Below are 26,822 nucleotides of genomic sequence, written 5' to 3' on the forward strand. Positions count from 1 at the left end.
TTAGCCTGCTCCTGACCAGGTTAGTTTGCCAGCATAAGTTGCCACAGTGACTGAGCTTGAGCTATGGTAATTTTGCTTTCAGAAACCAAATCAAGTGAAAATAAGTCAGAATTACTGAAATAAGCCTGTCTTATTTGGTAAACTAGTTTTATGGAACAGGCCCCAGAGGTAACTGGTGCACTTTGGCAGCTCAAATTGTGTGAAACACAAAGTAGCTGAAGCACAAATCACAGATTTACCTCAACACTAAGCAAAGCAAAATTGAACACTATAGATCACTGCACATTGCATGTCTCCTTTGTCTGACACACCCATTTCAGGTCTTGGAGTTGCTACTAATGAGCTGAATCAGGTGTGATTAATAAAGGAGACATGCAAAATGTGCAGTGTTGGGGAGGCTCCAGGAACGAGTTTGGAAACCCCTGCTATAAAGCCTCAGCCTCTCTCCCTGGACTGCAGTTCTCGGGTTCCTTTGTACTCCACTTAACGAGCTTGAACAGGAGTCAGGTGGTACTCATGAGCCTGTCAAGCAGACAGCAGGAGGAGCAAGAGTAACAAATACAAACACAGAGCGCACACATAGTCAATACAATTGTACACAAATCATGAAAGTAACAATATTCAGTTATTTTAGTTCTTGAAAATCTGAAAAATTTCCCACTAAATCCCAGAGGGAATCAATGTCTTAATTTTTCACTTGTATTTGTATGGCTTTCTGTAATGCTGTAAATGGGACCTAGGGCTGCACTTCCCAAAAGCTTCGTGAGCCTAAGTTGGTGGCAATGCGTTAGGCTTATGATGCTTTTGGGAAACGGCCATCTGCTAGCTGCCTCACGTCACAGAAGTCAGTTAATTCTCAGCACATAGAGACTCTTTCACCTAGATATCACACTATAGAGACTGTGTCTGTTCCCCGAACTAGAAAGAGCAAACTAACTTAAGAGTAACTATTTAATTGATGTTCAACAAATAAAAAATGTATTCAATACAGAGAAACAAATGATAAAGCCTGACTTATTACATATTAGGTCCCTTTCTACAAAAGCACTTTTAGTAAATGGTACAATTACTGATCATAACCCATGTTCTCTGTATGACAGAGACCTGGCTAAAACCAGAGGATTACATTAATTTAAATGAGTCTACCCCCCAAGATTACTGTTATAAACGGAGCATTTTCCTCAGGTCAGCTTCCTCGCTCGAGCTAGGTGCTTCTTCTAGGCCTTCATGGGTGTGGTGGCGGTGGTTGCGGGAGCAAGTTGTAGTTCCGGTGGTATAAATGGTTGGCTGAATTGGCGATGTCCAGCAATGCCTGTCTGTTGTATGTTAGCAGTGCATTGTATTTGTGCACTGAAGAGAAAACAAGAAACAAACAAATAAAAATTAAGGAAAAACAGACGGCAAACGAGCAGGGAGCGAGCAAACAAGTCTGCCTCGGGGGCGCCATGATTAAAAAAAAGAATGTATTAATTATAAATGTATTAATTTTTCTTTTTTATTAATATAATTATTGTATTTATTAATCCAAAAATGATGTTATGCTTTAGTATTTAGATTATTTAGGTTAAAGATTAGAAAAAAGTGTAGGGTTTGCAGTGCTAGTGGACTTTTATTTTGACACCGGAAATCTTGTGTTTACGCGGCTATGCGTGATTGCGCGTCTACGCGTCAGAACATCTGTACACGAAATAACGCGTGTAGACGCAATAACGTGTACAGGCGTTATTTCGTCTGTACACGTTACGTGTAAAGACAAATGTAATAATACGGCCTTCCATAACTCCGCTTCGCGTCGTGACCGCATCACCACCTCGGGTGTGCATTATTTTTCTAATAATCCAACGGCCCGTCGTCAATTATTCCTTACATATATTATTATTTCACACTCCGTATTTTAACTGCGCTGCAAGCCATATATACAGTGCCTGACAAGACAGATTTTCTGATACGCAAAACAAGTACTTTAAAGGAATTCCTTAGCTTACTGCCGTTACTGTGGCAGCCAACAACAGCACAGCAACCCTCCGCACATTTTTATATGTAGTTATATTGAAAAAGTTTCAATTCAGTCTATCTTTTTTTTTTTTTACCCCGTTTTAATGGATTTCTATGGAGACCGGAACAGGAGAGCACCCAAACGGAAGTTAGAATCCATCATTGCGCCGCTCATCGGTTATTCAGGAAAAAGGTCTTCTAAAATGCTCACAGTTCGAATGACGCACGCAAAAACAACAGTGCTCAGAACGAAACTCACGGCTCCAGCAACCGTTCTCTGTTCGATGACGCAATCAGCCGAACTTCTGCAATAACTCTACAGTCTCACACGATAGCGTTAGTGTTCACTGGACTCGCAAAAACTCAGATTAACTGTGCATTACTCTTCTTTCACGTTTCCCACTGCAAAAACTGCCAATCTCTCACACAGGGGAGATGGCGCGTCTCTCTCGTAAAAACTGCTCTCCCCACTTCTTCTTCCCAGGCGTCTTTGCATCTCCCGCGAACATACTGAAAACGGGGCAACCCGTCAAAATAAAAGTCCCTTTTTTAAAAAAAATATCACCGTTACAGTATCAAGACAATCTACAGAAGAATGTCAGTACAACAGTTCATGTCTTTAGCTTTAGAGAGGTTGGGTGATGCAACAAGGCAAGGACACAAAGCACACAAGTAAATCAACTACACAATGGCTTTAATCCCTTAAATTACTGTTTTAAATTGAACAAAAGAAAAGAGCATGGTATTTTTACCATTCACAATCTGAAATATAGGAGTAATCTTAAAATAGGAAAACAATATGCACTGTATTATTACAGCTGAATTTACTGTAAATTTATTTTGGCAATGAAATCATATTTTACATATAAAAAAGAAAGAAAAAAAAAAAGGGCGTACAGATATACCTAGTACATCTCAAAATCTCAAAATGCATATACTAGAACCGAAGTACTGTTTAAAAAAATCTTGAATTTAATGAGTTTGAATGAATTTAAACTACAGTATTAAAGATTTGTTTAAAAAAATATTAATTAATGGTAATAAATGGAATTGAAGGAAAGAGTTTAAGTTTGCTGAAAGAAATGTAGCCTATAATCTTGTAAGAATGTTAATATTTCTTGCTAAAGTTAGGCCAGATTCATTAATGTTATTAAAATTGTACTACTACTATTTTCCAGTTCCTCAAAACAATAACATTACTTGAAATTTTTTTTAAACTGTTTAAGTTTTTTCAATTTCTATATGACCTGCCCAACTCAATCCAAGCAGCTGAGTTCTTAGCCATCTTCAAAAATTGGCTAAAAACACATCTCTTCCATCTTTATTTGACCCTCTAACTCTAGCACTTTCTATTCTAATTCTATTCTTAAAAAAAAATAAAAAAAATTTTTTTTGTTTATTATACATTTAACAAAAGCAAAAAAGGCATTCAACCCTAGCTTGCGCTATTCATTTTCTGTTCTATCTGTATTCTTTTTATTTATTATATAATAATAATAATAAAAACCTTGCTACGTGTACTTGCTTAAGCTAACTGAGACTTGTTATAGCACATGCATATCATTGCTCTTTTGTTGATTTTGATTGCTTCCATTGTCCACATTTGTAAGTCACTTTGGATAAACGCATCTGGTAAATGACTAAATGTAATGTAAATGTAAAAAATACATTACAGATGCCTATTGCATTTATTATCTAAATTCACCATATGGTTGTTCTCCTGATGAAACACCTCTCCATCTTCCCCCTTTCTCCAGCTTATTTTGCTGTCACTCTCCAACCTCATGTTCTTCAGCTTTTCACTTATCTGGAAGACAAGCAAGAAAGAGTCAAATAAAATATCTCATATATAGTGATATATAATCATATATAGGCTACATATCATATTTAGCCCTAAATAACAACGAAAACCAGCATTAAAGATGATGATGATGATATGAGTGGTGCTTTTTGGGTTTAATGTAATTTAACAATTTCTTCTTCAGCCGTTTCATCATGTGCGTATACTTGACAAATTGTGTTGTTGCACCAGATTTTGTTTAAGGCAGATACAAACCTCATTCAGAATGGCCGTCTGTAGTGAATGATCATTCAATGCGCATTTTCCCTTACAGGTCACTTTCAATCTCACAATTTGTTTTCTCTTGTCATCTAGAGAAATACATAAAGTTATGCTCAACATAGAAGATACATCAATGAAAGAAACATATTTCAGTTGTTTGTGACATCTGTTGTACACTGTAAACCCCGATAAGTTAAGATAACTCAAAAATTTGATGAAACTTATTGTCTTAAAACTTTTAAGTTTATAAACTTAAATTTTTTAAGTTTATTACACTCACGTACATATAACCTATGAACTCAAAATTACTTATTTGAATAAATGTTTTTCTGTTTATTTTAAACTCAAATTTGATTGATCAGAAATTAAAAATACTAATATATATATATATATATTTTTTTTAAATACACAATACTTCATTTTTGTAACAAACAATTATTTTCATTAATTAAAATAAATTTAAAAAGCCTTTAAAAAAAAAATTACCTCAACATTAATATTAGCAAAATTTGATTTCTTAAACACTTGGAGAGAAGACAATTTCAAACTACATATGCAAAAATATATTTTATTTTGCAGAACAAATAACCATTCAAACCTGATGCATTAACATCCATGCATAACTGACATTAACTATTTGAGAATAAAACAATATATAAAAAGTAGACGATACCATATAAAAGTTAGCACATTTCAAAAAGTAATTTCAGAAGTGTTTACACTGTTGTCTTTTAAAAGAAATCAGAGTCATTGCACAAAGGGCACAGTTTTCTGAGCTCTGCATTACAACCTGAGCTCTGTAGAATGTAACTAGTATGTGCTAGTGGCTTTCAGTAATGCAATCCCATTAAATACCAAGTGAACAAAATCTGTGTTCTGGAAAGTTGTAACATTTAAGAAGTATTACAACAGACTATGACAATATTAGTCACAACAAATGAAATCAAAGTCAATAAATATTTATCAATAATAAATCTCTTTTGCATCCAGAGATGCAGAATATCTCTGAAGTAAACAAACAATTTTTAGACAGCAATCTGGGTGCTAGTGTTTTCCAGGAATGCAATCCCAATGAATAATGAAATGAGCGTAAAAATCTGTACGTCACTGACAATTTTCAAACCTTCAGCTCAGTGTTTAAATTGTGTAACGACATTAGTCAAAAAATGGAAAAGAACAGAAAATACATTGTACTGAGCACATACATCCATTCCTCCTACTCCTTAATCAGGAGATCATTTTTAGACTCAGCAACCTGGGTGCAAGTGGCTTTGAGTCTACCAAGCCTAGTAGGACTTTTGGATGAAGTTGAAGGTGTGGGTCAGCTCTTTTGGATAGTCGAGATGTAATGCATATATCAAACCAAACATCAAAAGAAAAGCATCAGCCAACCTGCAAATGTCCCTCAGAACAATGTCACCTTCCAGCGCAATGGCAAACCCAGCAGGGTCAAACTGAACAGTGGAACTTGAGTCGCCATTCACCATGCTGACAAGAGCTACGGCTGAATCTGCAATGTCTGGCTCATCCACCTCTTCAGTCTGAAAAGCATGAGAGCTTCATGAGCATAAGCAGATAAATTATATTAAAATTAAAATGATGTATAAAACCTACATTCCACATCTTGAAAAACAAAGAGTCATCTTCACGCAAGTACACAGGAGGCCTCGAAGTGCAGCTGTACGCCTGTTGTTAATATCGTTTGGCTCCTGAAAAAGACAGAACTGTGTTAGTGGTGCAAGAGAAAAGGGAAACAAATAGAGATAAAGGAACGATGACAGAGGGAAAGACATTTAAAACGAGATAATTCAAACCCAGGTTTAAACTATTCACAGATAGCAGTGTCTGCTCATGAAGTAAAACTTATGCACATTAAACAATTAACTTTATACTATAAATGTAATTAACATAAAATTTACCAGACGATCATAGGCACTAAAGATTCTTCTCAGTGCTTCTGCTGCCTTGCCAGTGCGGGCGGCCTTCTGCCTGTAAACAGCCAACAATTGAAGGGTATGTTTGTCCAGCTCTGCATAGAACTTGTTCTTCAAACTGATATTAGTAATTCTGTGGAATTCTGCAGCAATCTGAAAGAAAGCATACAAACACATAACATTAATGTTTAACAAGAAAACAACAGTAACACACACACCAAAAAAAAAAGAATATGGAATGGAAAAAAAATAACTGAGAAAATTACCTGAGATTCCAAACGAAGAGCAGGCCACTTTTCCAAAAATGACTTCACTGGTTGTGATGGGTTATCAACCACTATCTGTTTGCGACGCAGAGCAAAGGTACTTTGCATGAGTCTCTCTATCAGCCCATGGTTTCTTTCGGTCTTAGACACTTCCTCAATTATTTGCAATCTTTGTTTTTCCAAGCTTTCAGCATTCTCTCCTTTTGGAAAATTGGGTAGGTAGTTTACCTCAGCTCGACGAGCTTTTTTGATGTTTGAGTGAGGACACTCACTCTCTTGGTTACTTTGGCTTCTCTTTCCTGAGTTCACAGCCACCTCTTCACAACCAGATCTGCTGAGTTTTAAGCGATAGTTGCCCATCTTAAACTTTAAACTTGTCTTCCAGCCATACCAACCACATTGACTTCCTGGTTCTCTGAGGCAGGGGTGCTGAGAAACAAGAGCATCAGCAGCTTTAGCTACTTCTTTGTCGCTGGGGTAAGCCTTAAAGCTGTGCATTGCCTTGGCCATATTTTCGAGAATGTCATGTTTTTGGCCTTTTGTTAATTTCAAGAACTTTCCACTGTTTTCATAGATTGCATTTCCAGCTTCTAGCCTGTACTCGACATCATATGAAAATCGAGGAACTGGGAACACGTCAGGCCAACTGCGGCGTTCGGGTTATAAGGAAGTATTTCGGTGTCTGAAGTTGCAGTTGAGCTGGCTTCAGTCTCAGATCTGTGTACTTTCAATACAGCTTTCTCCGGCAGTTCTGAAATGTCTGTTAGAAAGCAGAGTTCCCCCCCAAAGTCTGGGTCTTCATATTGGAGGCTGAAATCAAAATCAAGACGAGGTCTGAATTTCTCTTTAATCACTGTAATCAACTCTTCTACTGTACTTGGGCGTGTAGAAAGGGTCATCTTGTGGGCAATGTCAGGAGCAATGTAAACTCTCAGTACAAGTTTCTGGGATTCCGCCATCTAGGAGAACAAAACAAGGTAAAGGACAAGTTAAACAAATAGTTTCAAACAAGATGTGCTGGACATCGATTTCCAGATCATGTAAAAATCTTTACCTTATTGTAATGGTAGAAATCGCTTTGGTGTCAACAGCAACTGGCCTTTTATGCTGTAGGCAGAAAGGGGGTATGTGTCACTCAAATCTGTTATTGTTTTAACAGACAAGTCACCCAAACACAAATTAAAGGCTCTTAGATGTTCAATATAATGGGACTTGTGCTCCCTGCACAGGAAGGCCACATGACCATTCACAAGGAGGATTGACTCAATTTTACAAAACTGAGGTAACCCTGCTTCAAATCCAGAAGGAACAAATTCCCCAGTAGAAATATTCATCCCATCAATGGTGATTGTAGATGCACAGTATATAGTGTTACTGTCAGTCTTCTGTTTAATATACTGTATTGCCACTTCAGGTAGTGTTGAAACTAAAACAGATGTCACTGTTGATGCCTGCAAATGTGGTTTGAAGAACCCTGGCGCACTTAGATGGTAAGCCATCATATGCTGGTGTCTGCTTGCCAGCGTCTTCAGCACATTTTTAAAGTTCTGTGTATCGTGCACAACCCGTTTGAAGAAGCGATGCTTGCCTTCAAAACGTATGGTCCATAAATGTACAAGAGGTCCAAAACATCTGATCAACTCAGGGTAATGTTCGATATAGTGATGCTTGACGAGCTTAAAAGCTGGAAATACTTCAAGAAGACCTTGCCTGTGGTCCCTAATTTTACTCTGTAGATACTGAATCATCTCTTCAGTAAATGTTGGAGACAGCACTAACTCCACAATGTCTTTCAATTCCAATAGCACTGCCCATGCACCATCTCCCTCTGGTACTACATTGCCAACCATAAATGGAAGCAGCCGAAGCAATGCAGCATTTTCATGCCCATTACCACCTATTGTCATTTTTGTGGTATAAGTTTTGGAAATTGGTTTTGGTTTATTAACCTTATCTGTATGTTGATATGGGAACGATTCAATTTTCCTGTTCAAATAATCAAGTGTGAAGTGTTTCAGACGAATCATTTCCTGAATGCATAAAGCCAATTCTACTGGCACAATACCCTCAAGGAGGTCATGAAGAATATCGGGGGGGAAACCAGTGATGGGATGAAAATATTGCAGCTTTTGTTTCAAAACACAGTCTGCTTTCACACCACAGATACTTTCCCCAGTTCTACTTGAGACATTCTGGACATGCAGATCATGACTTACCTTAGTTCTCAGACTGAATTCACCCTCAGCAACTTCCTGCGATTTAAACTGGTCTTGAGTTGCCAGACAGAATCTGCACACATACTCAGAACGAAATGACTGTACAAAGCCTGCCAATCCGTGAGCTGCAAGATTATCTGCTGCAACAAAAGAACAGTGCCTTTAACAGATTGACCAAGAGACTCAATGAACACACCATCTTGTTCTAGTGTACATATGTCTTGCATTAAAGGGCCAAGCACACTTTCATAGCCACATGTCTGGACATCAGGAACTTTACACAGCACTGCCAGCTGTATTACATGCAAAGCTGAACGGTATTTGCTAGGTAGATCAGCCAGTACCCAGTATACCGAACAGATTTTGTGTATTTTCCTTGAAGTACCTAATGGATTTGCAACTTCTATCTCATCGATGTAAAACAGCAATGGCAATTTAAACTCCTCAGATGCGGACAACAGCTTATTTTCTCGAAAATACAAACCATCTCGATGATTTGTGTATTGACTGGATTGTGAAGAATGTGATTCTTGAATTCTGACAAGTACATCAGTATGTTTAAACAACAACTGAATCATTGGAAGTATAGGGACGTAAACAGCTGTGTGCCCAGGTGCTACAACATACTGATACGGCATAACCACTGGGTAGTTACTTTCAATAAAGGTTTTTCGTCGCTTCTTTGAGGATAACTCTGCTCCTTTAGCAGTTGCACTGACAAAAACATTATTGTCCATAACAACGCTAACAATTTAATCAAGAGCAGCTACACTCACAGTATTGCAATGTCTCTGGAATACATCATTAACTGCTTCTCTCAGCAGAGGTCTCGACAAAGAAAACAGCTGACACAAATGTTCTACAATTTCCTGCGCAGCTGTATCTGAAATATGAAGTATAGCCTGCATCTTCAAAAACAGAGAGGCTAAATTGCGTTGTAGCTGCGCTTTTAATTGGCCTGTGTCACACTGTATATCATCAACAACATCCAATATGTCTGTACTCTCAGATTGAGCAGGATCCTCATACTGAGGCTCCACAACTGCAGAACCGCCATCATCTGCAGCAACTACATCCTCAAAAAGATCCAAACGATCTAAATTAACATCTACTCCATGGGCCCTGTTTTTGTGGGAATTAAAAGTGGTGTAGACATTTGTGGTATACCTACAATTCTTATACGGACATGTTACCATTTCATGACTTCTCAAATGTCCTCTTAAATGACCAAATAGATTTTTCTCTGAAAAAGGTAGCTTGAAGCCACATAAAGGACATGTGTACACCAATTGGATTTCCTCACATGACTGTATCTTATCCTTCTCATTATGAAATCGTGACACATGAATTTTTTGCGCATTAAATGAAACAAATGTGCAAATGCATGAGTCGTAGAGACATGGTAAAGGGCTAACCTTTGAAAAATGGCTATGATGCAAACCATAATGCCTAAGTAACCCTGCTCGGGTAGGTGAGGAGGAATCGCATAACCTGCACTTCCAATCCATCACTCAAATCCAAATCATGAAAAAGACCACACATTGAAAATGAGAACACACTGAGCTATGCCAACTTCTGAAATCAGTTGGAGTTAAAGTTAGTCTTACAAATGTATCTCCAGCCCCAAATTCCAAAATGTAAGTTTTGCACATTTGCTCTGGTGTCAAACTTTAAACTGTGTAGAAAAAGACAACAAAAACATTAATAGTGAGGCAGAGACACGTCAAAGACATAGCGTTACAACAATTTCAGAATAGGGAACATTTGACTTCAATTACAGCTAATTTAATTCTACACATCTGCTAGGATTTAATTCGTGCATATATCAATACTGTCCCTATATTGTTTAAATTTAGTTAATCACACTACAAATAACATTGCAGTGTAAAGCGTATCTGATCGTTTTATTAGGTCTATTAGCTACATATGCAACAAGTAACTCGTTTCAGTTTGATGAATATACCATCACATTATGATGCACAGTACTTGAAATATTTTCTAAAATGATTTTATAAAGTACTTACCAGATAATAGCTGATAAAAAACCTGCAGCAACCACAGAAGCAATGAAGATGATGAAAGATTCCACAGAACCACACTGAAGCGACGAATCCTGCGTGACTTGGCGGGTTTTCTGGTTTTCACGTTAACTGGTGACTTTTGCGTGTAACAGCAGTGTCCAATCGGCCGCAGATTCGTGAATTTTGCAAACTTGTGTTTAAAAAAAAAAAAGTAAAAGATATTAAAATGCTCGTTCAAGCGGATAAAGTCGCTCAGATAACTCGCAACAGTGGTTTTAACAGCCATTTTGTAGGACGAGTTCGGATGGCAAAACAACAAGTATTTTAAAACTTTGTTAAATGCACTTTTGTGTTTACAATGAAATCACTTATCTTTGTTTTACACCGAGAACATCACGTAGTAAGAACGATTATATTATTATCGACATTATTACTATGGACATAACCAATCTGAGGTCTATTGTTCACAGTTGGAGATAAACGCAAAACTCACCAGTTGACGAGGCTTCAAGTTCAAATCCGAGCGCTCATTTTCAGATGAAAAATTAACAACAGAGTAAAACGAATTTACAAGTCATTTGTGTAAAACATTAAATAAACTGACATGGCATGATAGTCTACCTGTTGACTCGTTCTGTTTTGGAGAGATTTAACCTAGTATGTTTTAAAATAGGCAAATAAAGTGCACGGAGTAGAAACTCTTCTTTGTTTAATTGGAATATTGGAACGCAATAAAGCTCATTATCGCCACCAACAGGCGAAGATGAGGCTATAAGATTAAGTCTGTTTTACTTATTTTATTTGAGTTTTTGGTAGTTAAAACGGCCAAAACGTTGAACACACCTAAAAGTTTAAAGTTGAATTAACTTTTTTGCAGTTTTGAGTGCAGTTTACTTATTTTTAATAAGTAGGTTATACTGTTCGGGAATACAGTGTAAGAGTGATCTACATTTGAATAATTTAATTCTGTTAACTGGGGAAACTCACCTCCATAGCAGATAAACGGCTTCTGTAGATTACAGCTGTATTGAGACCATCTGCCAGAGTTGCTTCTTGACATACCAGCACAGTTACCAGTTCCTGAACTCATGGATGATTGTCCTTCTACCCAGTGTCTGAATGTGAGATCCCACTGATCAGACCATCCCCAAGAGTCCACAAACAGACCAATCCAGATGTAATATCCAGATAAAAGAATTTGATTTATCTGGTTATTTTCTGTAGAGTTGTGGATGGTGGGCAGGTCTGTATAATGCTGTCTGCAGTAGCTCTGAGCATCACTCCACGTTTTTGTGCTTTGTACCAAGATGTATCCGGAATTTCCTATTGAGAGACGCAAAGAAAGTATCAGTTCTCAGCACTTCTTTTCCAATTAAACTGCACAATAACACATTTTAAATAATGATATATTCACCATAGCACAAAAAATAATGATTCAAGTGACATGGCGCATCATGCCAAACCCCGTAATATGTAGCAACACAATATCCATCTCCATTTGGCTGTCCTGAAGCCCAGTTATAGTACTGAGAAATTGTGTTTTCTCCATTAGACCAAACCCAGCGTTTGTGTGTCCCCCTCTTCAGTCCAATCCACACTGATCCACTGTATCCAGCATCCACTACATTTACCAGCCTGTTCACATCATCCATGCTGTCTACAGTAGCCAGATCAGTGAATCTCTCTCTGCAGTAACTCTGAGCCTCTGGCCACGACATCGCTGTATTTATATAGTGGTACGGACGATAAAGAGCAGAACTGCTCCAGAAGAGCCCTGTTAAAATCAACATTTTAAACCATGTAAACTAGTGATGTCAAACGATTAATCACATCAAAAATAAAAGTTTTTGTTTACATATGTTTGTGTACTGGGTCACACTTTATATTAGGTGGCCTTAACTACTATGTAATTACATCAAAAAATAAGTACAATGTACTTATTGTGATCGTATTGTATTTCAAAACACTTTTGCTGCTATTGAGGTGGGATATGGGTAAGGTTAGGGACAGGTTTGGTGGTATGGGTAGGTTTAAAGGTGAATTAAGGTGTAATTAAGGGATTGGTCAACAGTGTAATTACCGTATAAATGTATTTATAAATGTAATTACAGAAATTACTTACAGATGTACTTACATATAGGTATTTTTAAAAATATAAATGAAGCGTTAGCGTTAGTTCTGGCAGGTCACGTGAGTCAAGCTTGCATCAGCTGATTCTCAGCTGATCGTATCTACCTATAGGAATACAACACCTATCGCGGCATTCCTATATAAGCTCTCTTCCGTATCAATCAGCAGCTTTTTCCGCTTGCTCAGGAGCAAATCAGACGGCGAATTCCATCTCTATGGGAAAGTTTTTCCAGTCAGGAATTTTCAGGGGTTTGTTTCCCACGGAGTTCTCACCAGATTCAACAAGTTGTGAACTTGAAAGCGAATTCGCCGCGATTGATATAAGCTGATAGAATCGGAAGTGACCTGAGCAAGCACTGCTTCTCATAACGATATATCATTGACATAGACTCTTTGCCTGCAATGCCCGCAATTCATCGCTGAAGTTGTGCTAATGTGACTGCATCAACAACACTTTTACACACCTATCATCCCGCTGGAAGAAGCAAAGATATCAAGGAGGGTTAAATCATCCACGTAAAAACTGAACATTTAACCCTTTATTCATCTCTGAATGTCTTCACGAAGCTAAGCTAAGTTCTTATTTCATTCTCATTGCCTTATGCTATGTTGGCAATTATGCTATCGTCAATTATTGCTCGTTGTTAAGGCAGTTGTTCAGTAACATGTTTGTTTGCTAGGCATGCTGTTGCTTTAGGCTCATTGGTTGTATATTGTCACGCTGGTAACATTACTTTGTAAACCTACCACAGCGAGGCTTGTTTTTAATATGTTGTTTAAGGCTGTCTGATATGAAACAGGTTGCTGCTTAAGACTCATCTAGTATTGGGAATTCTGTTTCATTAAACTTATCCTAATTTTATTTCTATTTGATATGCTGTTGCTTTAATCAGTGTACCTGTAACATGCTTGATACTTAAAGGGCAGTATGTAGATCTTGCTACCAAAGGTTATTAACGTTAACGATTATCTGGATAAGGGCAACATGCTGTTGCCTAAACGTCGAGTATTGACCATATGCTGTACTGCATTAAAGGGGCATGCTGCTCTTCTCAGCTGCTGATTAAAGAAGGGCACCCCTTCGCTGCTTCTGTTCTTCTTAAAGGGCATGCTGCCGCAGTCTACGCTATTTCAGAAGGTCTTTGCTTTAAAGCTGTTAGGGTATTGGGATTTTGCTTGCTTTTAGGGCTTATCTAGTGCTCCGTATCATGTTCGTTGCTAAACCTGCTTGTTTCTTTAAGCTATTGGTTGTATTGCAAGTACTGGTACTTGGTGAATTTGCAACAGCAATAAGCTAATATTTAACCTGTTGTTAGGCCATCTGATTGTTCTCGAAATATGCTTGCTGCTTATGGCTCATCTAGTTATTGGGACTGCTATTTCCTTAAGTTTCTCTGACTACTGCAACATGCTGTTGCAAAGCTATCGAGTGCATTGGTAAGGATTCTGTCTTCACTCACGTGGGTTGTCAGATTGAAGACCCGTAACATAACGAGCACAATGTCAATGGGAGATGACAACCTGTAAACTGATGAGTTGATTTGAGTTATTATATGCTGTTTCTATAGTTTTTAAATGGATGCTGAAGCTTTTAGGCCAGGTAGAATATGCGATCTCTCTCTGAACCGTTCATTGCTCGCTTCTATGGCTGCAGTACGTGTGTTTGTCATTTTAGTGAGTCAATTAACTGTCAATTTTTATGCATATTTTTCAGGTATTGCATAAAAGGGGCTTGCTGCTCTTCTTAGCTGCTTATAAAGAAGAGCACCCCTTCACTGCCTTCTCCGTAAGGGGCTGCTGCCCTAGTCTCTGCTATTTCAGAAGGATATGCTTCTTTCAGAATGCCATCAGTTGTGGTTTGGGCGGTTCTGGCCTATCGTTGTGTCGGGGGGTTCGGGCCTATCGTTTGTGTTGGGGGGGGTTATTATTGTTGCTCTCCCTGCTCATTCATGACAGGCTGCATGGATGGGCAGGGAGTTTTTGCACAGAACAGAACCATACCGCCAAACCAAAACTTTATGCTAAGTATCTATCTTTTGACGATAGTGGTCCTGACAGAAATGAAGCGTTAGCGTTAGTTCTGGCAGGTCACGTGAGTCAAGCTTGCATCAGCTGATTCTCAGCTGATCGTATCTACCTATAGGAATACAACACCTATCGCGGCATTCCTATATAAGCTCTCTTCCGTATCAATCAGCAGCTTTTTCCGCTTGCTCAGGAGCAAATCACCCTCCTCCATCCCCAACTCCTCCTTTCACAGTCAGGACTTGTCTTTCTGATATTCCTTGCTGAATCATACTTAATACACTTAAATATCATTAAGTACATTAATGATATCTGCTTGTTCTGTTCTGTTTACCCTAGGGGGGTTATTATTGTTGCTCTCCCTGCTCATTCATGACAGGCTGCATGGATGGGCAGGGAGTTTTTGCACAGAACAGAACCATACCGCCAAACCAAAACTTTATGCTAAGTATCTATCTTTTGACGATAGTGGTCCTGACAGAAGTACAATGTAAAAACAAGTATGTACACAATAAGTTCATTGTATCAAATTATTAATTTTATTGTAAGTACATACTAGTTAAGGCCACCTAATATAAAGTGGGACCGTGTACTGTGTATATTTATTATGTATATATAATTACACACACATGCATGTATGTTACATTTATATATTGAATATATATGATATTATATGACTATAAATGTATACATGTAAAAACATGTACATACTTTCAAAGTATAAGCTGAATGTGTGTGTCTTTATATACACATAATAAATATACACAGTACACACACACACATATTATGTAAACAAAAACTTTTATCTTGGATGCGATTAATCGTTTGACAGCACTAATGTAAACACATAATCATAAATACAGATTACAAATGAGCACACCAACCACAGTTGCCAAGTCTGCGGATTATACGCAACTTTGGGCTTCTTTTTTTGTAAAGTTGCGTGAAAAAATCTGTGGTCGCGGTTTTTTGGGCTTATTTAAAAATATATGGTTGCTTGTTAGGGAAATCTGACAAGCAACTTCGTTTTTTAATTTTATTTATGTTTGCCGTATTCTCCAATGCATTGATTGACACTCTGTCACAGTTAATAGCCAACCAGTGCAATAACATAAGTGCTGTAGCGTAATTTTATAATATAATATGTTCTTTTTAAATATAATATATATTATAATTTAATATGATATTTTTTTATATATTTGTCTATAATATTTATTTGGCATTTTGTTTTTTATGTCATTTATTTGATAGTTATCTTACATTATTTTATTTTAAATGGTAGAAAAACCTGTTTTTGACCTCAAAATAAAGCACTTTCCCTCTGTACATGGCTGTGGGGACGAGCCGTTTTGTGGTGCTTGGAATGCTTTATAATTAATTAAAAACAAATATTGCCACATTGATGGCTCAAGAAGGTGCAATTGTTCAAATAACACATAGTTTCATTTAAAAAAAAATATATATATAAAAATTGTAACCAAGTGTTTTTCAAGTGTAATATTTCTGTAAATGCAAGAGACAGAAAAATGGACATTTCCATAGAATGACCCCTATATATTTTAGGCTATAAATATGTGGCTATGTTACAGCTCCCCTTTGAAGTTCTTGTGTTTTTCTCCTTTTCCATCTCTCTAATCCTATTCTGCTCACAGGTGATTGGAGATGAGTTTTGTTCCCACTTTTGTGGCAGTTTGCTGATTTTTGTAAAATAGCTTCTGTTTTTGCTTTTCAGATAAAAGATCTGTTTCAGTTTAATATGTTGCAGGCTCATTTATCGGTTATAAATAATTGTTAATAAATAATATTGATGATAATAAATCATCAAAAACAATATTGGGCTTGTTTTGGGCTTGTTTTTGAATCTGCGGTTGCTTATTTGTCTCAGGAGAGTTGGCAACAGTGACACCAACCTGACAGCAGCAGCAGCACAAACAGACTCCCGTCCATGACTGCTCACACAGATCCTCACTGGTGTATTCTAAGAGATGATCAAACACATCCATTTTCTGTATCACAGTTTTGTAAGTAGAGTGGTGAATGACATAAAAGCTTACACTGCAAACATGAGGTGGCTACACACAGTATGAGGCTAATAGCCTTGATTTTAGCATTAAGTTTCTGTAGCTTTTTTTGTTTTTTTTATTTAATTCATTATTTGACAGGGACAATAGAGAAGTCAGAAAACTGCCCCAGAATTAGCTACAGAGCTAAATTTCATCTGCTGTCCCTGGGCAGATAAATACAAAACAAATTATGTGACAAAAACAAAGCTATTTAAACCTATACAGCGAGTACAAAAATGTGTTAAACTCACTGAAAGCAAAACTGTAACACTGCAGCAGTAAATGCTGCACAGGCTGATTTTGTGTTGATTTACATGGAAGACATGAGGAGCTTTGATATTCAAATAGCTTAATCTCAAGATGTTTTTGCATATTGTATCACATCAACACCAGTAACAAAGTGCTCATCTCGAAGATATTTTGACTGATATTTTACAAAAAAAATGTTATACTTAAAATACAAAATCATCTTAAGTGTAGCAAAATATTTTATGTTCCTCATTAGTCAATTGCTGGGAACAATCAAAAACACTTATATTAATACACTGCAAATTATTATCAAGTAATTGATGCCGTTGCTATGACTCCACTAACAGAAACCCAGAAATGTATTGTTCAATATAGATATTATGCCATCGTCCTAAAAGCACCCACAGAATCCTCACTTAATGTTATTTAAAATGGAAAAGATGTAAAAATGGCAAATAGATATAAGACATTTTTTCTTAATTAATACAATAAAAAATAATAATGGAAATAAATGTTTACTGTGAAAAAGTTTGGGCACATTTGATGGATATTTATATGTTGCTTTAAGGAAATTTGAGATTACCAAAAAATTTCTTTGTGAATACTGCAATTATTTCCGAGAGATTTTTGTATGAACAAGACGATTTTAATCTTTCAGTTGACTTAAGTTTTTATTAAGTAAATTAAATCAATATCAGGTTCAACTACTATTTTCCTTTAAAACAGCTTTTTCCTTTTGAACAGAGCAAGGAAACCTGCAGGTTCAGATTCTTCTAGATCTGTAATTTCTAGAAGATACACAACACAAATCAAATTATGAGTAGATGTAATCTTTTAATTTCTTACCCGAAAAACAGTTTCTTGTCCTGTAAATCCTTTATATTTTTACACTGAGACTTTCAGCTTCGACTGACACCTGAGGAGGCTGGTGGTGATTTCACCCCTGTAGCTCATTTCTTATTGGTTAAACTGATAATAACTCACCCCATATTTTAACACTCCCTTTTCTCTCAGGTCCATTTCACATAAACACGCCTCTAAATAGTCTAGATGGGCGGTTCTTGGCCAGAACAGAATAAGCTGAAATGTGGACCAGACCTTTAGCCATTTAGTCTAACAAATCCCCTACCCCTAGCAGATTTGTTTATTCAATGTTTTGGCAAATGTTTTGACACAAAAATTTCATAGGTTTTCCCCCACACCAAATTACACTTCTTACATTTAAATTTCAAAATTGAGTATCAGAATCAGGACACTCAGTCTGCACAATAACATATTATATTCTCTCAAAACAAAAATGTAAAATGCCTAAAGTAAAATTATATGATTTAATTTTTTGATGACAGGAAAACTTTGATAGATAAGTAGATCTTATCCTAAAGGGATCATGTGGAAGGTATTTTGACACTTAATCAAAACACTCCATTAGTTACACAACATACACAGCAGAATAAGGCACATTTATATGGTATGTTTGTTTACATATATATATATACACACACACACACACATATATATATATATATATATATATATATGTGTGTTTATATACAGTGGGTACGGAAAGTATTCAGACCCCCTTACATTTTTCACTCTTTGTTATATTGCAGCCATTTGCTAAAATCATTTAAGTTCATTTTTTTTCCTCATTAATGTACACACAGCACCCCATATTGACAGAAAAACACAGAATTGTTGACATTTTTGCAGATTTATTAAAAAAGAAAAACTGAAATATCACATGGTCCTAAGTATTCAGACCCTTTGCTCAGTATTTAGTAGAAGCACCCTTTTGATCTAATACCAACCTGGTCTCATAGAAATTCGTACCTCTGCGCACTTTTTGTGCGACACCGTTTTACGTACCTTGCTGCACGTTTCGCCGCAGTTTCAAATAGAAATGTCCACTGAGTGGCGCTAAAACACAGGTTCAATACGTGAACCCTGGCACGTTTTTATTACGTAGATATTGGTACGTATTGCTGTTTTTTTTATTATGTTGCTTCAGATACGTATTGTGGCGGTTCAGAATTCAAATATCCGGGGACTATCGCTAAAGGTTAATGCTCTATCATGTTGGAAATATGCCCTACACCAAATCCAGGCCTAAACCTACCCGATAGTGTTAACAAATGCAAAACTGATATAAAAACATATTAGCTGATGCAACTGTGCCATTTGAACTTCCTTTTACGCCGATTTTAACTGCTTTGTCGAACCGTAGTTACACGGGATTCGACCCCGTGCTTCTCGTCTCCTAAGTCCATCTCCGTACTCCGTGAGCTACCGAACAAACTTATCAGCGATGAAAACCCATAGATATGAAGCTGGATGTGTGCGACGTTAACGTTCGAAAGCATCAGTTTTCAAATCTCCCAGCATATTAATATTGTTTTGAAGTCATAGCATGATATTCTTCAAGTAATTGTGCGAAAATTACACTTTATTAATCGCAACTCTGTAAATTTGTGTGAAAGTGTTCATTTATTTTGGAAACTGCAGTGATATGTACTTATTGGTACGTATTTCATGTCATGCTAAAAAATGCACCCAGGTACGTAAATGCCATGAGACCAGGTTGTCTAGTACAGCCATGAGTCTTTTTGGGAAAGATGCAACAAGTTTTTCACACCTGGATTTGGGGATCCTCTGCCATTCCTCCTTGCAGATCCTCTCCAGTTCTGTCATGAACTGAACTGGTGGACAGCCATTTTTAGGTCTCTCCAGAGATGCTCAATTGGGTTTAAGTCAGGGCTCTAGCTGGGCCATTCAAGAACAGTCACGGAGTTTTTGTGAAGCCACTCCTTCGTCATTTTAGCTGTGTGCTTAGGGTCATTGTCTTGTTGGAAGGTAAACCTTCGGCCCAGTCTGAGGTCCTGAGCACTCTGGAGAAGGTTTTCGTCCAGGATATCCCTGTACTTGGCCGCATTCATCTTTCCCTCGATTGCAACCAGTCGTCCTGTCCCTGCAGCTGAAAAACACCCACACAGCATGATGCTGCCACCACCATGCTTCACTGTTGGGACTGTATTGGACAGGTGATGAGCAGTACCTGGTTTTCTCCACACATACCGCTTAGAATTAAAGCCAAAAAGTTCTATCTTGGTCTCATCAGACCAGAGAATCTTATTTCTCACCATCTTGGAGTCCTTCAGGTGTTTTTTAGCAAACTCCATGTGGGCTTTCATGTGTCTTGCACTGAGGAGAGGCTTCCGTCGGGCCACTCTGCCATAAAGCCCCGACTGGTGGAGGGCTGCAGTGATGGTTGACTTTCTACAACTTTCTCCCATCTCCCAACTGCATCTCTGGAGCTCAGCCACAGTGATCTTTGGGTTCTTCTTTACCTCTCTCACCAAGGCTCTGGTCTGGTTCTGGTCGTCCCAAACGTCTTCCATTTAGGGATTATGGAGGCCACTGTGCTTTTAGAAACCTTAAGTGCAGCAGAATTTTTTTTGTAACCTTGGCCAGATCTGTGCCTTGCCACAATTCCGTCTCTGAGCTCTTCAGGAAGTTCCTTTGACCTCATGATTCTCATTTGCTCTGACATGCACTGTGAGCTGTAAGGTCTTATATAGACAGGTGTGTGGCTTTCCTAATCAAGTCCAATCAGTATAATCAAACACAACTGGACTCAAATGAAGGTGTAGAACCATCTCAAGGATGATCAGAAGAAATGGATAGCACCTGAGTTAAATATATGAGTGTCACAGCAAAGGGTCTGAATACTTAGGACCATATGATATTTCAGTTTTTCTTTTTTAATAAATCTGCAAAAATGTCAACAATTCTGTGTTTTTCTGTCAATATGGGGTGCTGTGTGTACATTAATGAGGAAAAAAAAAATAACTTAAATGATTTTAGCAAATGGCTGCAATATAACAAAGAGTGAAAAATGTAAGGGGGTCTGAATACTTTCCATTACCCACTGTGTGTATATATATATATATATATATATATATATATATATATATATATATATATATATACACACACACACACACACACAGTCATGGTCAGAATTATTGGCACCCTTGGTAAATATGATCAAAGAAGGCTGTGAAAATTAATCTGCATTGTTAATCCTTTTGATCTTTTATCTGCCAGCAATACCAACTCGTTTTTTTTTTAAGATCAGTGCAAAAGACACTAAAAATACTCTGTTGATTTTTCACACAAATAAGTGTTATACATCAATCGAAACTGTTAAGTGTCTACTTTTATTTGTGTACACTCACAATAACAACACAACTTCGTGCTTTTGGAAAAATAAGAAAACAAACAGGGTGCGCCTTCTGTCTTTTCCATCTCCGCACACTGCTTTTAGAAACGCGTCACTAAAATGAACTGTAACTCAGCAAATACTCAACACACAGACATGGGAGTTATATCTATAGAAAGCTTGAAGTGTCTACTTTTAAAAAAAATTCTTATCAAAAACAAACATTCTGTGATGAAGTAACCCGTATGAAACCCACATGATGTTCTGTCTTTCCCGTCTTTTCAGTCTAACTCATTATCTAATGAAATCCCGCCCCCTCGCGGCTCGCGCCGTTCATATGTAAATAGCCACGTGGGACTTGGATGTGCAAACGCCCAACACAAACAAAGAGAGGAGATCCTCATCGTGGCTACTGTTCGTTTCTGGAAGAAGATGCGCTGAGTAAAGGTAGGATTTCCCTCGAAAGAAGAACATGATTTCATCTAGTAGAGGAGAACAATCTGATGAGTAAGTAATGTTTCTTTTTTGCATATGTTAACGTTTTATTGTGACAAACTTGAACAGATTTACTAGTTGGGTTGTTCCCAAACAACAACATGATGAATGCTACCCATCTAAGAATGTTTAGACCATGTTTATTATTAATACTCTGTTCACAAATAGATTTTAATAGCGTGATAAACAATAATAATTAGTTTCTCAGATATAAAATATCCTTTTTTATAGTACAAAGTACATCCTTTTATTGTACAAAGCATGCTTGAGTCTTTGGCTACAGAATCATATCATAGGCTACTATAAAATCATACATCCTAGGCTATATGATGACAAAATCATAGTTGGGTTTTTCCCAAACTATAATTCCTCACTACAATGTTTGAAATCGTGTAAAACATTTTGAATATGATGACAATTCATTGTATTTAAATTTCTTACGGCGCAAAGTTTTCATGCTCTATATAAAACAAAAGTAATATGAGTGTACACTGTAACATGATGAATGCTACGAGTCTAAGTATGTTTAGTACATGTTTATTATTAATAGCCTACTCCGTTCAGAAATAGATTTTAATAACGTGCTAAACAATAATAATTAGTTTCTCAGATATAAGATTTCTTTCTTTTTTTAATGATAGTTGTAACCCACATAAGGGTACTGGAGTGCAATTCTCTACTCTGCCTGAGGGTGGCGCATACACCCCAGGAAATGTTCTAAGTAAGAAAATAAAAAACACCTTTCCTCCGGTGAAGACGCTGCTAGAAAGCATCAAGGACTGGTATGGAAATATCCTCTGAGGGATAGGAATTTAAATAACATTGAATAACAAATATTAAAATAGTGTGTGTCCATTAGGTTGAAAGCTTTGAGAGAACAACTATGGAAAACTTTTAAGCCGCGTTGACACTGCGAGCTCCTCAAGATACCTCCGGTAAGGATGATAATACTAATGCGAGTGTTATGCTGACTTTTAGCTCCGTTATGGCGCAAAATACCAGTTAATCTAAAACCAATCGGAGTTGTGACACTGATTCTTGCTGTTTGATACCATATAGACACAGATTCAGATTGTTTTATGTTGTTTAAGATGCTCATAAAAGATCGCTAATCGCGCTAGCCGCGTGCTAATCTTTAACACTTAAATGTGAATGTGTTTAGATCTGAGCTCTGCTGCTACCTCAGTTAAGCTAGTCACTACTGTAGCAGATATTTTATAGTATTCACGCTGCTAAATGTGACTTTATACTCTGTTCTGTTGACTTAGAAGTCATTTGATTGAGGGAATATTTATCCTCTTGTTGTCATTTGTAAAATAAAGGTGATTTAGTTCATTTAATTGCCAATATACATGTTTGATATGTATATGAGGAACAGAAGTTCATCTTAATTGTTAAAAAAGAATAAATATATTAAAATGTGAAGTTTAAAATGTTATTAAGATGCATAAATAGATTTAAAAAGTTTAAAAACATAAATATCTTGTTTCAGAAATTCAGTACATGATTGATTGATGTTCATTGGAACTGACCTATGTTATGTGGTGTGATGTGTACCTATTCATTTACATAATGATTAGAGTATTTATATCCTTTACAATTGGTTATATTTGATCTGACATTTGAATGGAGATAAATTGATCGGATTTGAACAGAAATGAGGCAATAGTAACTAATGCATTCTGTACTGTATGTATAGATTGGTTTTAAGAGAGGGATAGATCAATTTGAATCTGACCCTGGTGGTCAGTGGCGAGCCAACCGCAGAAGTCAGAGAACGGACCAAGAGCCTGGTGTGGCCAGCCGTGGCATCTTTGGAACCATCATCATCCCGTGCCTCCATTTGAAAAAACAGATAAGAACACACACAAACCTACCCGGGTAGTGAAAAGAACATACCGTACATACTCCAAGAAAACCACACACACACACACACACACACACCAAGAACTTTCATGGACTCTTTCTTTGTTTGAGTTTGTTTATTTTGGGGTTTTTATTGTGCGCTTGTGCACTCAGGAAGCCGGCTTAGGTAGGCAGGGAATGTATGTAATTGTCTTTAATTTTGTATAATACATTTCTCAAACTTACCTGTTTTGTGTTATCTGTTCTCTGCTGACCTTTTAATATTTCAGGCTCCATAGTCGTACCTAGAGTTTCTGATATTAGCCCAAATCCAATTTATAGCTAATTCAACTAGTTATCGGTTACACTAACCAGAGAGCAGGGTTACAAGTGGCGAGCCAGCCAGGAGTCTGGTTATATGTTAGCAGTGAACCACATTACAAGTGTGTGAAACGATTTAACGAGCGAACGTGTGTAAGCTCTTTGTTATCTGTTTATAGATCACTCTTTACTAAAGATGGAGTTTATAACGAGCTCAGGAATCAAAGTCCCCAATGCAGTAATGGTGAGTGGTTTGCTTGAATCACCAGAAGATGAGGAGATCATAGACTTCCTTAGGAAGTATGGCTCCACGAGACTTGTCCCAGTTACTGATACTAACTCAGAGTTTTATAAAAACCTGATTGTTGAGTATCAAGATGCTGTTGCTATTGAAGCCTTAGCCCCTCTTCTGCCCTACTCACATGAACTTAAGGACAATCCAGACGGAAAATATTATGTTCAAGCTCTAGCAAGTGTGTACACCACTAAAGTTGGCTGCAGTGTTACCAAAGCCTACCTTGATGAAATAAAGAAGTTAGCGAAATTGAGTGGACGAGGCTTCGAAGAGGTGCTGAAAGACATGATGTCAGAGATCAGTGAGACAATCGAGACTGATGGCAGTGGTGATAATGAGTTTGAAGCCAGACAGCTCAGCACGTCTCTTGACACTTTTGAACCCCCACATCCCCAGCTGCTCCCAGATTCTTCTCGGGAAAGGTTCGTTCATAGTGGTGCTGAGCCATGCCCACGAGCTGATGTGAAGCGAAGTCTGTCTGTTGTGGAGAGCGACCTGAATCCACCTGAAATTCAAAAGGTCATTGTTGAGCACATTGTGAGGAGAGATGAATTAAACACACATTCACACTCTCCCATCAAGCTTCGTTCATTCTCAGGCAAGCTCCCCAGACCCAATGGTGAGACAGACTACGACACATGGCGTTCACATGTTGAGCTTCTCAGGAAAGACCCCACCCTGTCTAATCTTCAGAAATCACGTAAAATCTTTGAAAGTTTGCTCTTCCCTGCAGCAGGTATTGTCAAAAGACTAAGCCCTGAAGCTACTCCTGAATCCTACCTTCAACTGCTGGACGCAGCCTTTGGAACCGTCGAAGGCAGCGAGGAGCTTTTCGCCCAGTTTATGAATACTCTTCAGGATCCTGGTGAAAAGGCCTCTACGTACCTCTGCCGCCTTCAAGCTGCCCTGAACCTTGCTGTTAAGAGAGGAGGAGCTGCTGCCGGAGAAGCAGATAGACACATTCTCAAACAGTTTTGTCGCGGTGTTGGGACAACCACTTGCTCTCTGACCTCAACCTCGAAGAAAAGAAAAGTCACCCATCAGCATTTTCAGAGCTCCTGTTATTAATCCGCACTGAGGAGGATAGGCAGGCAGCTAAAGCCACACGTATGAAGAAGCACCTTGGCTCACACCGGCAGCGGGTTATGGCAAGTTCTCAGGGTGTGTGCATCTGCAGTCAACAAGCAGCATTCCAGCCTGAGTCTGACCCATTGACAGAGCTTAAACAGCAGGTGGCGTTGCTGCAGAGCCAACTCACCACGCTGATGTCTAAGAAAGCCAAGAAGACTCAAGACCAAGGGGAACACTGAGCAGCCATCAGGTGGGCCAGCTTCTAGACTTGACCCTAGAGCACCAAGCTGGAAACCTACCAACTCAAAAACAAGCACCCAACCAAGACCTTGGTATTGTTTCAACTGCGGCGAGGACGGTCACATCTCCTCAGCTTGCAGTAACAATCCAAACCCCACTCTCGTCAATGAAAAAAGAGATCAATTGAGAGAAAAGCAGCGCCTCTGGGAGGCTAAAGAACACTCACCAGACAATAGGGATTTTTAGATGGAGTCTCAGTTGCAGGGCAAACTGAGGCTGGAGCAGTTCACCAACGCCCTGCTAAGAATAAAAGTGATGCGAACCCAAGTTCAGTGCTGCCTTGAACCAGTCTAGTGTTAGGAAACACCCCTTCAGAGTCCCGCAAAACTTATAGGCACGAAAAGTACCGCCCAAGTTACCATCCAAGGCAAGCAGTTCAGCTGTCTCCTCGACACGGGTTCACAAGTAACTACAGTCACCAAGTCCTTCTATGAAGAATACCTACCTGAGCAACAGATCGAACCACTCTATAACCTGCTGGAAGTTGAAGGGGCCAATGGTCAATCTGTGCCCTACCTTGGATATGTTGAAGTCACAATCACCTTCCCAAAACAGTTCCTTGGAGCCGAATATGAAGTCCCAACATTGGCCTTGGTTGTTCCAGACACCGGCACTTCAGGGTACCAGATACTGGTTGGTACAAACACACTCGATGTAGCATATGGTATGTGCAAAGAGAAAAGTCCAGCAAGCTACCACTCTGTCCCAAACGGCTACAGGACGGTGCTGAAAGTACTTCAACTACGACAGGAACAAAGCCATGACAGTAACATCGGACTGGTGAGGATGCAAGGCCGAGACAGAAAACTCATTCCAGCTGGAGGAACAGTTGTTCTGGAGGGTGTGGCATCAGTGAAAGAGTTCCATACTGAGAGGTCCGCTATCATGGAGTACCCTTCATCCTCTTCTCTGCCTGGAGGGCTGCTTGTAAAGCCCTGTCTTGTTGATCTACCAGTCAGACTACCAGTTGTGGTCTCAAATGAGTCAGAACACGACATTATTATCCCAGCTAAGAGTGTGATTGCTGAGCTCAGTTCAATCCAGGCCATTCTGTCTCACAAACAGAGCGTGACCAATCCATCTGAACCAGAACCCTCCAAGGCAGCTGACCTAGCCTTTGACTTTGAGTCCCCGGTCCCTCCAGAATGGAAAGACAGAATTACCCGAAAATTGAATAGCATGCCTGAGGTCTTCGCCCAGAACGACACTGACTTTGGAAGGACAGACAAAGTCAAGCATCACATCAAACTGTCCGATGAAACCCCATTCAAACTCAGAGCTCGGCCAATACACCCACATGATGTAGAAGCTGTTC

At 38.3% G+C, this 26,822-nt stretch overlaps 2 protein-coding genes and 1 long non-coding RNA gene across 3 annotated transcripts in view; all 3 read right to left on the minus strand.

Moving 5' to 3' along the window:
- The window catches only part of LOC131531391 (macrophage mannose receptor 1-like), a 53,730-nt gene extending 36,113 nt beyond the window's left edge, over positions 1-17,617 (minus strand). Inside the window, exons 1-4 of the mRNA XM_058762113.1 lie at positions 17,545-17,617; positions 16,560-16,627; positions 11,909-12,268; positions 11,469-11,817 (exon numbers count right to left, since the gene is read on the minus strand). Of these exons, the coding sequence (XP_058618096.1) occupies positions 11,469-11,817; positions 11,909-12,268; positions 16,560-16,596 (746 nt within the window). The 5' untranslated portion in view covers positions 16,597-16,627; positions 17,545-17,617. The remainder of the gene's footprint in view (positions 1-11,468; positions 11,818-11,908; positions 12,269-16,559; positions 16,628-17,544) is intronic.
- LOC131531395 (uncharacterized) lies at positions 5,365-6,898 on the minus strand. Its single transcript, XM_058762128.1, has 4 exons — positions 6,258-6,898; positions 5,977-6,144; positions 5,672-5,766; positions 5,365-5,598 (listed from the first exon to the last, which is right to left on the minus strand). Exons 1-4 carry the CDS (start codon positions 6,765-6,767, stop codon positions 5,556-5,558), a joined length of 816 nt encoding a protein of 271 aa, XP_058618111.1. The 5' UTR covers positions 6,768-6,898; the 3' UTR covers positions 5,365-5,555.
- LOC131531400 (uncharacterized) lies at positions 6,920-10,477 on the minus strand. Its single transcript, XR_009268674.1, has 4 exons — positions 9,889-10,477; positions 8,474-8,613; positions 7,312-7,364; positions 6,920-7,216 (listed from the first exon to the last, which is right to left on the minus strand). It is a non-coding gene; the product is annotated as an uncharacterized LOC131531400 (long non-coding RNA).
- Positions 17,618-26,822: the final 9,205 nt, after the last annotated feature.

Source organism: Onychostoma macrolepis, chromosome 02 (assembly GCF_012432095.1).
Source record: "Onychostoma macrolepis isolate SWU-2019 chromosome 02, ASM1243209v1, whole genome shotgun sequence".
In the NCBI taxonomy this organism is placed as follows: Eukaryota; Metazoa; Chordata; class Actinopteri; order Cypriniformes; family Cyprinidae; genus Onychostoma; species Onychostoma macrolepis.

Coding starts and splice junctions, on each gene's coding strand:
- LOC131531395 (XM_058762128.1), bottom strand. CDS start 6,767: ATGGCCAAGGCAATGCACAGCTTTAAGGCTTACCCCAGCGACAAAGAA. Junction 5,767..5,976: donor TTAGTGCCTATGATCGTCTG/GTAAATTTTATG, acceptor TGTCTTTTTCAG/GAGCCAAACGATATTAACAA. Junction 5,599..5,671: donor TGTTTTTCAAGATGTGGAAT/GTAGGTTTTATA, acceptor CATGCTTTTCAG/ACTGAAGAGGTGGATGAGCC.